The sequence below is a fragment of the Nomascus leucogenys genome, chromosome 8, assembly GCF_006542625.1.
Source record: "Nomascus leucogenys isolate Asia chromosome 8, Asia_NLE_v1, whole genome shotgun sequence".
Taxonomy (NCBI): Eukaryota; Metazoa; Chordata; class Mammalia; order Primates; family Hylobatidae; genus Nomascus; species Nomascus leucogenys.
In genome coordinates this window covers 97,979,812-97,993,887 of record NC_044388.1, presented here as the reverse complement: position 1 = coordinate 97,993,887, position 14,076 = coordinate 97,979,812, and the positions used below count along the sequence as shown (strand labels likewise).

General features: G+C 44.9%; 1 protein-coding gene across 3 annotated transcripts in view; it reads left to right on the top strand.

The window, feature by feature from the left end:
• Positions 1 to 14,076, top strand: part of TTLL11 (tubulin tyrosine ligase like 11) — a 288,007-nt gene that overhangs the window by 228,993 nt on the left and 44,938 nt on the right. For all 3 annotated transcript variants that reach the window (XM_030817756.1, XM_030817757.1, XM_030817758.1), the window contains one exon: positions 3,922 to 4,173. In XM_030817756.1, coding sequence (XP_030673616.1) covers positions 3,922 to 4,173 — 252 coding nt within the window. The remainder of the gene's footprint in view (positions 1 to 3,921; positions 4,174 to 14,076) is intronic.

Genomic DNA, 14,076 nt, shown 5'->3' with positions numbered 1-14,076 from the left:
CCATGTGACACTAGATCTCTAACTGAGGGGGAATGGTTAATTAATACAGAATATTTCATGTGATGAGAAATTACACTGATGAAAACACTTAAACCATGGGAAGATACTTACAATGTAGGGTATAAAAAGAAGGATTTGGAATACATGTAATGTAATCCTAACTTTATAAATATAGATAAGAAATCAAAATGTTAATAATGTTGATCTCAGACTTGTAGAATTACAAATGATTTTGATTCCTTTATACATTTCTCAGAATATCTACAAAGAACATGACTTACTATTATAATCTTTCAAAAAACTCTATAAAATAAAAAATCAATAATTTCACATAGGATTTGTAACCCACAATGTGAATTATGATGTATATTTGAATAATGGAGTGGTGGGTCGGGCGCAGAGGCTCATGCCTATAATCCCAGGATATTGGGAGGCTGGCCAAGGCAGGAGGATCGCTTGAGGCCAGGAGTTCAAGACTAGCCTGATCAATGTAGCAAGACCTTATCTCTACAAAAAAACGTAAAAATTAGCCAGACTGACCAGGCACGGTGGCTCACACCTGTAATCCCAGCACTTTGGGAGGCTGAGGTGGGTGGATCACTTGAGGTCAGGAGTTAGAGACCAGCCTGGCCAACATGACAAAACCCCATCTCTACTAAAAATACAAAAATTAGCCAGGCGTGGTGGTACACACCTGTAATCCCAGCTACTCAGGAGGCTGAGACAAGAGAATCACTTGAACCCAGGAGGCAGAGGTTGCAGTGGCAGTGAGCCAGGATCACGCCACTGCACTCCAGCCTGGGTGACAGAGCAAGACTCTGTCTCCAAAAAAAAAAAAAAAAAAAGTCAGGCTAATGGTGGTGCACACCTGTAGTTCTAGCTACTCAAGAAGCTAAGGCAAGATTGTTTGAGTCCAGGTGCCTAGGCTGAACCTAAGCTACAGTGAGCTGTGGTTGTACCACTGCACTCCAGCCTGGATGACAGAGTGAGCCCCTATCTCTTAAAAAAAAAAAAAAAAGAAGAAGAAGAAAAGAAGAAGAAGGAGGACTGGGCATGGTGGCTCATGCCTGTAATCCCAGCACTTTGGAAGGCCGAGGCCAAGGCAGGTGGATTGCTTGAGGTCAGGAGTTCAAGACCAGCCTGACCAACATGGTGAAACCCCGTCTCTACTAAAAATATAAAAAAATTAGCTGGGCGTGGTGGCACACTCCTGTAATCCCAGCTACTCAGGAGGCTGAGGCAGGAGAATGGCTTGAAGCCAAAAAAAAAAAAAAAAAAAAAAAAAGGAGAAGAAGAATTACGATAGTAAAATAGAAAGAGCAGTGGATCAGTGGATTATAAGAACTGACTTATAATTGCAGTTCAGCTAGATGATACAGGTGCAACACCTTGCCAAGCCTCAAGTTTCTTCGTCTGGAACGGGGCATAGTCATAACAGTCTACTGCACAGAGTGGAGTGAGGAGCAGATGACCGCCTAACTGTGGATGGTTCTGCCAACTGAGGAGTCCTCTGAGCTATTTTCGTTGTTATTGAGTGTATTCCAACTGTACATTTCCAAATCTTTCCTTGAATAAAAACTTACTGAGTGCTTATAAAGTCACTGATTGCCACTTACCGAGTAATTTAAGGGCTAATTTCTGGTAAGAGTGTCGCCTTTTTTCTCATCTTTCTTCCTATAACCTTAATGGGAAAACATTTCATTTCATCTGAAAAGCAACCACCTGATATTTACTGTCTTAAGTTCAAGGTGATGATGACAAAATCATTTTAGCGGAAGGAAAATTGCAGCCCTTTGGGCACATTCGCCTCTCCCAAGGAGTCAGGACTCTCCTCTTTGTGGGAGGGAGCATTTCTTTCCTTAAAACCCTCCACACTGTTGAAGTTGAAAAGAGATTTTTCCCTCATGATTCTCTGCTTCTGCCCTCTGCCTGTCCTTGCTTTGAGAGCAGCATCAAGACCCACTAAGGAGGAACCGGGAATAGGCCTTCCAGGACTTTTTATTCACACAAGGGAGTTTTTCCCAGAGGCTGGCTCCTTGGACTGGGATGAAGAGAAGACCATTCATATAGGGCTATCACGCATGTTGGTTTGCTGTTGAATTTAAACGCACTTACAGGTTACAAAGCATTATAACCTTGATATGTTAAGGCTTACGTTGCAAACTTTTTCAATTCAACGGATTCAATGAAACTTTCTCAAACACCAAGTATGTTTCAGGTCTTATAGAAATAAGAGTGAAGTTTCTATATGAAATAGATGTAGGCCTTCAATGAGCTCACAAAATGATGAGACAGACTGGCATGTAAACCAATGCAGTGCAGGCATGACAAAGCAAACAAGGAAGCAGGTCCAAGGAATGGGGATGAGGCATGAGAGAGAGGCACTTGTGTGGTCGAGAAGCCATCTCAGCTGGTTTTGAAAGTGGAACAGAAGTGTGCCAGGCGGCCATGGCCAGAGGAAAGCAGGCACAAAGACACCCAGATGGCCCAACCTGGGCACTGATGGTGTGCTTGCTTGGAAATGAAAGCACTGGGCTTGAGGACATTTAATAAGGAGTAGAGAACAGGCCTTGGTACCATTAACAGCACCACGTCTCAGTACCACGCGACGTCGTCCTAACTTTCTTGGATTAGTTAGTCAACCAGGCAGCATTTACTGACCATGTATAACGTGCTCAAGGTTCTGTCTCAGGAATGAACACAACAGGTGGGAGAGGGTTACACCTGGCCCCAGATCCCGACAGGATAGGACCCAGGAGGGGGAACTGAGCTGCAGTTGCAGAGAGGGCCTTTGAGTGTGGAAGGGAGCTGGGTGTCCAAGGAGCACGGAGTCTCCGGTTCCAGGGCAGGCCATTGAGTGGGAGGTTGGGAGGAGCAGCGCTCAAGGCTTAGGCTGGAACAGTGTGCCTGGCTGGAGGAATGTTTGGAAATGAGGAGGCCCGGGAAGAACTCGGGAAGGGCCTCAAGTGCCAGAATGAGCAGTACAGACTCAAGAGTCCTCGGTGGTTTTAGCAAGTAAGTGACTCAGCCAGGTTGGCCTAAAAAGAGGTGACTCAGGTGCCAGTTTGGAGGATGGATCTATGGATGGGCAAAGCCAGAGGCAGGAGGGCCTTTGCTACAGTCCAGGCAGGGGCAGAGAAGGGGTTGGCTTCAGGACTAAGGAGGCAGAACGAGCTGAGGAGGAGTCGGCATTTATTCTATGCTTTCCTGTTGGGTAACTGGCAGATGATTTTGACATTCAAGGAGATAGGAGACATAGATTTGGGGCGGGGGGAATAATATGTAGGTCTAAGGTGAGAAGAACATTCTGAGCTAGAGGTGGATATTTAAGAGTTATTAGCTGCTAGTTTTCTTGAATATCAAAATAATTTCTGAATAAAATATCCAGACTAAGGAATCACTACTCTATAATCATTTTTTGTATGAATTCCAAATTAAAAAAAAAACAGTTAAGCCAGAAATATGATTGTTTCTGTTCCTAGAATTTGGTAGCTGATGCATCTTTGCAAATTGTTCGTTGAACTGTGTTCTGGCTTCTTGCCAGCCCTCAATGAGATTTTTATATTTCTTAATTATTCAATTACTACCCATAAGTAAGAGTTTGAAATCAAACCCAGACTGCTACATAATAGAGTATTCCCTTGAATCATGAGTACAGTAAAGGAAGGTTTTCATACTGGGAAACCAGGATGGTGGAAGGAGGAAGGACACATTTCTAGCCGTGGCTCTGCCTTGGTTTCATGTCCTGGCTTGGCTGTGTGCTAGCTGTGTGAGCTTGGGCAGGTCACTTCTCTGTGGTCAGTCTTGCTGTCTGTAAAATAAAAATATTGGTAATGCTGCCTCCTGAGGAGGTTGTAAATCTCAAGTAAAGGAGAAACTGAAAGGGAAAGTGTTATATCATTAATTCTTTGTGTGCTTCAGGTCTCAGCAGCTTGAAAAACCGTTCGCTGGAAAGGAAGATGCTTTGGACGGCGAGCTGACCAGTGCTCCAGACTGCAATGCCAACCCCGAAGCCCACCTGCCTTCCATTTGCCTCAAGCAGGTGTTCCCCAAGTACGCAAAACAGTTCAACTACCTGCGCCTGGTGGACAGGATGGCAAATTTGTTTATCCGGTTCCTGGGCATCAAGGGGACAATGAAGTTGGGGCCAACAGGCTTTCGTACCTTCATAAGGTCAGTGAGAACAGCCCCCTCTGGCTTGGGCTTTGGGCCGGGTGGAGTCCAGTCTCACATCTGGCTGGTGGGTCTCCCTGACTGCGCTCGGGAGAATCTGTGGTGCTGGGTCAGTACCCCATTTGAGCTTGGATTAGCCTAGTGGCTGGCACATGGTAGACTCTCATTTGTTGAGCGAATTAATGAATATGATGGATGTGACAGCATTCGCAACCTTATGTTCATGATTAAAAAACAACTCTGTGCCTACCTTGAGCTGAGTCCTGAAAACGCATATTAATAATAGCCCCTTGGAGTCAGGCAGACCTTGCGCTTCTTAAACCAGTCTTCTCCCAGTGGTGCATGGCTGTGTGTTTGGCGTTCAGGAAGCCACAACAGAGAAGCAAGGCACATCTTTCCAAAGTGTCAGTTTCAGGAGGGAAAAGTTAAATAATTCAGCTGATAAATATTTTACTACATTTGTTCTAATGTAAAAATAACATGGCTATATTATAGAGTATAATGCAAAATTTGCATGAATTTTCAAGATAAAACATGAGATAAGGAAATCATATCTTTGCTGCAGCCTGCAAAGTAAGCAATTGCCACTTGGTTTCCTGAGGTAACACATTAATTTCCCTCTACCCTGTGGGGGCACTTCGGGGCAATACAGCGGCATTTACTGGCTTCCAGGGCAAGTAACCTTAAGGCAAGTCAAAGAGCACCCCTAAACCTCAATAAGTCCATCCTGTAAAATGAGGATAAAGCTGCGTGTGCCCTACAATAGTGTGTGTCATATTAGTTGAGATTGCATAGAAACATCTAGCGTATGGTAAGTGATCAATAAATGTCAGTTTATTCTTACAAGATTAAAAGAATTCTATGAAATTATATGTATATTTATATATAATTTATGTAGATCTATATATGGTCCTACACAGAGTCTCGATCAAAGAAGGTTCCCACTAAGTATGTGTTAATCTAATAACTCTAGATCCCTTTAACAAATATGAACGGGCGACAACAGTGAATTATTCCTTAGCAATTAATTGTATCCTGTACACCTCAAGGAGTATGTCTGCTAGCACTCAGTATTGCTGTTGTTTTTCCCGTCACTGATTTTAATATTTTTGTCTTGCACCTCAAAGTCACGCTTTTCACAGCTTTATTCACTAAAATAATTAGAAGTCTTGAGTGGGAAACCACTTTTGTCAAAGACTTGTCTCCAAAGAAGTTTTATAAATTCTAACTCCAGCCCTCTGCCATTCCTGACAGGATGGTACACTGAAGTATTGGCCTGAATTTTGCCGTTTCAGTACACCTGAAGTAGTATTTTTGCATGGTGACTTTGAGCAGGGCTTTGTGTTAGTTTCAGGGGGTAGGGCAGGGTGGAGGGGGGAAGCCCAGTGGAAAGAGGACAGGCTTTGGGATTAGACCGGTCTGGCTTCAGAGCCAAGTACATTACGTCATAGCTGTGTGGCTTTGGGCAAATTCCTCGTCTTCTCTGCACTCAGTTCTCTCATCTGCAAAATGGGAACAATCATCCCTGCCCTGCAGGATTGTTGGGAGGTTGTGATGATATATCATAAAGCAGCCGGCCTGATGCCTAGTTCATAGGAGCTGCTTGTTCAGTGGGAGTCTTCTGATTATTATTTCCATCAGGCAGTGGGAATTTTCAAAAAAATCAATAGGCACATGTTATTATTTGCACTGAAAAGACTGCCTGACATGATACTCTCTGACTCATTTAGGAATTACATTTGGCTTTCAGTAATAGGTAACCATCTACGAATGGCTTAAATAGTAACTTTCTTTCATGTAACAGGAACTTTTGCGGTGGGGGTTCTAGAGCTGGTTAATGACTCCACAGGATGATCCGTGTTCCACTTTCTGTCTTTTTGCTCATCCATCCTAAGTGCATACTTCCACTTCAGTGTTGTCTTATGGTCACAAGAGGGCTGCTCAAAATCCAGCCAACATGGTTGAGTTCCAGGCAGAAAGGGGAAGAAGGGGAGGAAGAAAAAAAGGCCTCCACAGATGAATTAGATCTCTTTCAAAAGCTTTCCTGGAAGCTGCATTTAGTGACTTCCACTTCCATCTTACTGGCTACCACCGTCTGCATAGGAAGCTGGGAAATAGAATTATTCTAACGGTGCATAGTGCTATCCCATTATAGTGAAAAAGAGAAGGAAGAGAACAGATAGGTAGGCAGGCTCTGCCCCTTTGTTATTCCTGGACCTTGTAACATAAGGAAGCAGCTCAGTGACAGAGGCCCCAGGTCATGAGGGCACTTAGGGCACTGTGGAAGTATTTGGGAGAATGATGAGATTGAGCAAACTGGGGTGCTTCTGTCAGCATAAGACATCTGTGGGCACAGATCTCTGGAGCAAAGGCAGAAGCTTCCTTGGCCCTCCCCAGCCTTTGCACCATCACACAGAAGACTCAATTCAAGATCAGAGAACATGAAGGAATGGCTTGGCTTCATGTGGATGACATCTTGGGAGTTGCAGGGAACCCTGGTCCTATGAGATCTGTTCTAGCTCAAAGTTGTGCTATAAAGGATTATGTCTGGTTTAACCTAACAACTGTTCCTGAGCACCTGGTAGCCATGGGACATTCGAAGGCAAATAATGGGACCCTGCCTGCCCTCAAAGGACTGTCAGTCTAACAGATAGCATGCAGTGAACACATCATTAAATGCAATGTTTTGGTAGAGTCACAGGGCGGTAGCTCATGGACTCCCCAGCAGGGTGGCATTCAGAGTGCTACAAGTACAGAATGAGGGAAGCTTCCTTTGCCTGGTGGAATCAAGGCAGGCTCCCGAGAGGAGGCAGGGTTTGGACTGGTAAAAGCAGGATTTTTCCAGGCAGCAGGGAGAGCCTGAGAATGGATGGCATGTATAGCCCAAATTTAGAAGTTAGAAAGGTTTATCGTCTAGGCTAAATTGCTGATAGAAACGGAAATGCTTCCTTTTTACTCCTAATAAAGTCCTACTCAAACAGAAGAGAGAGGGGGAGATTAGAAAACTTACTTATGGTAAGAATCACCATCTCACTTGCCTACAGGTTAGGCAGGAAGCATCAACTATCACAGAGGGCTGGGTAGACAAGGTTGGGGAGGGAGGGCCGGCTGTGGCAAGCTGGAGAGCACATCCCGTGTCTAAAGCAAGGCTGCTCCTGGGCTCACATCACCAGAGCTTTTGATTTTTCAATCCTAAATATCTACATAAAATCTCAATACACATCTACAAATGTTGGCAATTTGAAAAATAATTTTAAATACGGTGGATTCAATGAAAGCATGGCTGCCCATAGATACCGTCGGTGGGTGACCTCTGGTATGAGAGGAAGGAGGTACCTATTAAGAGGACTGCTATGACTCTTGAAAAGAAAGCAGAATTGAGAATGCTTCTAACCAAGAAGATTCCTAAAATGCTCTCAGATTGGAACCAGGCAAGGTCAAAAATATAGCCACAAATCTGTCTCTATGTGATAGGCTTTATGATTTTTCACCCTTTTGCTCTCTATAATTAAGGGCGTTTGCATGAAAACCCAGGTTTTGTGACATTAGAGACTATTAGGTCCTACAGCCATCATTCCCAATCAGTGGCCAAACTCATTAGGGAGCCATGGTGACCGTGACACTGAGAACCACTTCTTCAAGTGGGGACCAGGCAGTCAGTGCACAGGAACTCAAACTGAGCCCCTCTCCCTGCTCCCTCCCTTCCCAACAAATGTCTGTAGTAATTAAGAATGTAGGAAGAAATGGAGAAAGCATTGCACAACCATTAACAGGTTTTTCTTTTTCTTTTCTTTTCTTTCTTTTTTTTTTTTTTGAGACGGAGTCTTGCTCTTTTGCCCAGGCTGGAGTGTAGTGGTGCAATCTCAGTTCACTGCAACCTCCACCTCCCAGGTTCAAGTAATTCTCCTGTTTCAGCCTCCTGAGTAGCTGGGACTACAAGCGTGCACCACCATGCCCGACTAATTTTTGTATTTTTAGTAGAGTCGGGGTTTCACCATATTGGTCAGGTTGGTCTTGAACTCCTAACCTCAGGTGATCCACTCGCCTCAGCCTCCCAAAGTGCTGGGATTACAGGTGTGAGCCACTGCACCCAGCCGGATTTTTCTTTTTCAAATGTACCAGAAAATCCTAACAGCAACCTAATCATAAAAGATGATATTCTCTGCCTTTGATGACAGAGGGGGAAGCAAGGCCCCTTACGCTCCTATTCTAGAACATTCTAACACACAATCTAACTGCCTTTAGATTTCTCTGCGTATGTTCAGTCTTGCCTGCTAAATTTAACAGCACGCATTTTCTCTTGCTAACAACTCTTCTCTCTCTCTGTTCCACTTTCGTTTAAATTTTGCTTCATTATGAATTAATAATATTTATGCCATATGTTAAATCGAACCAAGTGCCCTTCTCAGGAGCACTTTGAAAAAGACATATTCGCTGGCGAGATATACACTCCTCTCAGCACTCCCACGCAAATGGCAGAAGTTGAACTTGCTTTTCATCTGTTCTACCCACTCTCTCTCTCCAAGCTCCTTGAAGAGAACTAGAGGGAAGAAAATAATAAACACTCTGATTGAATTTATTTCCAGTGTCCATCTCTCATAATGTGCTGCATAGATCAGCAGTTTTCGGAGTGAATTATGCTAATGCCAGTCTGGCCATATTCTATTTTTCTTTTTCACCAAGAAATGAGAAATAATGAACCGTTCTTCTCTCGTCTGGACTTAACTCTCTCTAACCGGCTTTTCATGTCACTTCCTCAGGAGGCACATAATACTAGCACATATTACCATGAATTAAGTGCCTCTTTTCTTCTTTCTTTTTTAACATTTTATTTTATAATAATTGCTGGGGTGTGAAGCCACCTTTTTCCCCGAGAAATAGACATTATCTGATTGATTCTTCAGCTTGACAGCTTTCTTGGAGGGAGATGCATTTTTGTCACTCTCCTTCCATTGGATTACTGATTTGGGGGGCATCTATGTAATTCACGAAGAAAAATTTTTACAAATGTGTCCCACATCGGAATTGGACATCATTTTGCATATGCTCCATTTTTCATGATGACAGCCCAGAAATTAAGCAGTTTGCCAAAACCAGGTTTATTTCTAGGAAATGCAGCAGCTTCTCTGTATCGCGAGCAGTTGCTTCATGTGAGGTTCTCCCACTGGGTGGCTTCTGATCCTGGGCCTCCTTTTGAATGAGGGGAAGGTTTTTCTTCCTTTCCCCTTTCCCCTTCCACTCCCTTTTATCATAAGGAGATATTAACATGCTTCATAATGGGTAGCTGCGGGGGGGCTTTATTCGCTGAGAGGCGACATGGTGTGTTAGAATGTTCTAGAATAGGAGCGTAAGGGGCCTTGCTTCCCCCTCTGTCATTAACTCCTCAGTGACTTTGATAATCTCCCCTGCTTCTGTGCCAATCCCTTTCCAGCAATATTGCATGCCTTGGATATCAATGGCCTTTCAATGTCATACGTTTTAAACTGGAGTTGCCTTCTTGCCCCCTTAGATGTTTAGGTAGTCTGGTTTTTAAAAAATAAATATTGATCATTTGTTAGCTTTCACATTATAGAATCCTCTCCAAAAGAAAAAAAAAAAGCTTCTTTTCTGCACAGAGAAGGATGAACACAAAAGAAATTCTATAAATAGGATTTTATGGAGTGGAAAAAGTTGGTTCCTAAATTTCCCATGAGATGTCAGTAGTTGTTAAGAGGAAATGAGAATGATCATTTCAAATCTTTCTATACTTGGACTCCTAATGAACTTAAATGATTTGTGATTCTCTCCCATCATATGTGCCCAAATTCCTTTGATTCTGGAAAAAAAAAAAAAAGACTATTTCTTCAAACTGGTTCCACATCAGAGAGGAAGGATGGGAACTGCCATTTACCACTTCCCCATGTGTGCCAGGCACTGAGCTAGTCCTTAAAAGATCTTTGTGTGGTGAGCAGCCTTTTTCTCACGGTACAAACCGAAATTTCCTAATGTAGATGCAGAGAGCTTCCATGACTTGCACAAGGCTACACAGCAAAGCCAAGATTCAAACTCATGTGCATTTGACTCCAAAGCTCGTCTTTTCCATGTACATTTCTAACCTATCCTTTCCTAGAAACTTTTCTGGCTTCTCATGGTAACCTATTTCCTGGACTTTTCTTCCACTGAAGAATTTATCCTTCCACTCATTAGTCATTTGAAGAGCTGCATCCCCAGGCATAAGGGAAAACTGTTCTCAATGATTAAGAGCCACATTTTTACCCCAGACTCTAAGATCACGTACAGTCTCTGAGAGCGGTATCCAACGCCCATTCAGCTCTTCATTGCTGTCCAAGCCCAGAATACTGCCTACACACAGAGGGCACAAATAAATTCTCATTGAGTGGATAGATGGATGAAAAATTCATTCCAAAGTCTTGATATCTTGACTGTTGGAGTCATTCATTTCCTATTTGAGTTTATTGAGAATGTTTGGTAACCACAGGGCAAATCCAAGCGCCCTGGTTGCTTAGCCCCAGCCCCATATCCCAAAGCTTGCAACAAGAGTGCTTTAGAGGCTCCAACCCTTCTGGTGCCTGGCCTGAGACCTGTTCTCTTGATTCCTGAATCCCTCCTGCAGCCCTGGACTGGGCCACCTCCCCACAGCTCCCAAGCCCACTACTCTATCTTCCAAGGATGGACTAGATGTGAATTCTGGCTGTGTGACCTTGGGCAAGTCACGTCCCATCTCTTGAGCCTCAGCATACGCTTCATTGAAATGGGATCAGGAATACCACCCTCAAAGAATGGTTAAAATCCAGAGAGCTGATGAGCAAGAAAAGCCCTAGCATACAGATGGTGCCCAAGAAATGCCTACAGAATCAAGATTCTTTTAAGGCATTTGCATTTCCTGCCTACTGCAGCCAGCATGGATCCCTCCTCTGTCCCAGTAGCAGATGTTGCAATCAACTATATTTGCAGGCATCACTAGGGAGGAAGAGTTACCTTGGAAAGGGAATAAATGGAGAATTTCTTTGGTAAATTACGGCTCCTCCTAAAGGTTTGACACTTCTATTTTCTACCTGTCAGAAAAAAAATAACTATATACCAGTGGTCAGTTTGGTTTCCCTTCTAATACTCCATTAACCCACAGAGCAAGCTAGGCAGCGCTGCTGACTTATGGAAGAGCAGGTAGCCCAGAGGACACTGATATGATAATTAGAGGACACTGTGGCTGTTCCTAATGAAGCTTTGTAAATTAGCAATGCAGGCTGTTCGAATACCCTGGGAGAGACTGGAATATCGTCCCCCACAGAACCCAGTAGATAGCTGTCTTGGTGACAAGTGACGTGAAAACCTCTGCGTCCATTGACATGTGGTTACTGGGGCTCAGTAACTGTGTGCTGATGTGCTTTGAAGTCTGCCACCGTGACTTGTGATTGAAATACGGAGCAGGAGCCAGGAGGAAGCAGGATGTGCATTGATGGCCTGGGAAATACAGGCGGGAAGAAAGGAAGGGAGGAGGGAGGAAGGGGGCAAGAAAGTGTGCTGGCATACAAGGAGCACCAGGCTCGTCTGGGCACCATGCGGGGCACACGCCCAGCCACCGTCGTTAGGGGTATGCTTGGGTTTGGAGAGGGGCCTCTGATGCCCAAACCCTGCTTGCCAATCAACCCCTCCCCTGTCCGGTCCCTAACAGAGCTATTCACACAAGGGATAATGACAAATGGGAAATCAAAGAGCCACTTCATCATTAGCTGAGGCAGTGGATGTGGATTCATTTGAAAAGTTGAAAGCAGCATTGAATGTAGTTCAGCCAACCTGACAGCTGGCCCAGAGGCCTAGCTTTCAGGATTCCCTGGACAAATCCAGCCTGCCTTGGGACAGGCCTCTCAGCACGATCCCATCCAGGGCAGGGGTGCACCTGGACAAGCCAAGGGCTGCTTCCAGTCTGAAGAGAGAGCCCAAGCCCTGTACACAGACATTCCAACTGGTGTACTCCATTTCTCCAGAACGGGCAGGGTCACTCACTGAAAGCTTGGCTCTAGGCAGCCTCTGGGGTGAGATGGCTCTAGATCTAGAGGAAGAAAAGGGAAAAGGGGAGAGTTGGGGAAGGGAACTCACAATTGCTGTGGGCCCACCAGGTGCCAGGCACCATGCTGGGTTCTTGGCATGTACTCACAACCATTTGGGCAGGTATTATTATCTTCATTTTAGAGCCCAAGAAATAGAAGCACAGAAGGTTTAAGTAAATTCCCCACAGTCACACAGCTAGAAAAGATTCCAGTCAGGATTTAAATCCTAATCTGTCTGATGCCTAAATCATGCTCTTTTCAGCATACCAGACTGTCCTCCCCTCCATATTTCCAGACCAAAAAAAAAAAAAGGCTGGGGAGGGGTAGGAGGATTCTAGACACCCCTGCTGTGGCATGGACAGGGAGCACCAATGCTGACATCAGACTGAAAACCTGGTTGCTGTGGCCTCCTCCCTGCCCCTAAACAAGTGGAGCATCCAAAGCTCAGAGGCCCGCCCCCCACAGTCCTCCTGTCAATTCCAGGTGACTCCCCTAAAGTCAGGAACAAGGAACCTCCCCAGCAATGCTGTGTCAGCCCACACAGAGCAGCGAGGACCCAACCTGTGCTGTTCTGCTTTATAAATCTGGGGTTTAGTTTGGCTGATTCAGGGCTTATGTAGAATCTTCAGGTGACAGATTAAGATGGGTAAAGTACAGAAGCCTTGAGCCCTTGTCCATAGATTTGTCCTCAGGGACTCATCTGGTGAGCATTTCCAGTGGGAAATTGCTTCTGGACAGTAGTGATGGCTTCAGCCTGTACTGTTGACATGCTGTCATCCTTGGGTCATCTGAGCATGACACCGTCAGCTGCCTGGACACTCCAGGAGAGGGCAGTGCCGAGGGCCTAGCTTCCCCTCCTCCTTCTGGAGACTAAGAGATAGGAAGATGAGGACACGTTGCTGGGGGCATTTCTTGACATGTGGAGTTCGTTCTCTTTTGGAGCAAGCAGGGACCCACATTGCTGTGTAAGGTCAGGCTGACACACAATGACTATAATAAAGACCACCTGTTTTATAGATGAGGACACGGAGACTCAGGAAGGCGAAATGTTTTAACCAGGGCCATGCAGCTTCCAAGTGGCAGAGCCAGGCTATAACTCAAGACTTGCTCTCCTGGCCAGGCACAGTGGCTCACGCCTGTAATCCCAGCACTTTGGGAGGCCGAGGCGGGTGGATCACCTGAGATCAGGAGTTCGAGACCAGCCTGGCCAACATGGCGAAACTCCGTCTCTACTAAAAATATAAAAATTAGCTGGGCACCTGTAATCCCAGCTACTCAGGGGACAGAGGTAGGGAGAACTGCTTGAACCCAGGAGGCAGAGGTTGCAGTGAGCTGAGATTACACTACTTCACTCCAGCCTGGGCGACAGAGCAAGACTCTGTCTCAAAAAAAAAAAAAAAAAAAAAAAAAAAAAAGACTTGCCTTGCTTTTCTAAAGTTCTTGCTCTTACCAGCCCGTTAGACCCCTAACTAACCAAATGGCTGAACTTACAGGAACCCGAGGATCTAACCTCACTTACATCACTGCCTTCTCTCCCATGGCTCCATGCCAGTCACCCTGCAGTAGTTCCAGCTGTGGTAAGGGAGTACATTCCAGACCCGGAACATAATCCAAACAAAGACAATGTCAGTCAGTTCAGGCTGCCAGAACAAAAATGCCACAGCCTGAGTGGCTTAAACAACAAACATTTATTTCTCATGGTTCTGGAGGCTGGGAAGACCAAGATCAAGGTGCTGGTAGATCTGGTGTCTGGTGAGGACTCACTTCCTGGTTTGCAGATGGCTGCCTTCTTCTATGCTCACATGGTGGAGAGTAGAGAGGAGGCAAGCTCTCTAGTGTCTCTTCCTAGAAGAGC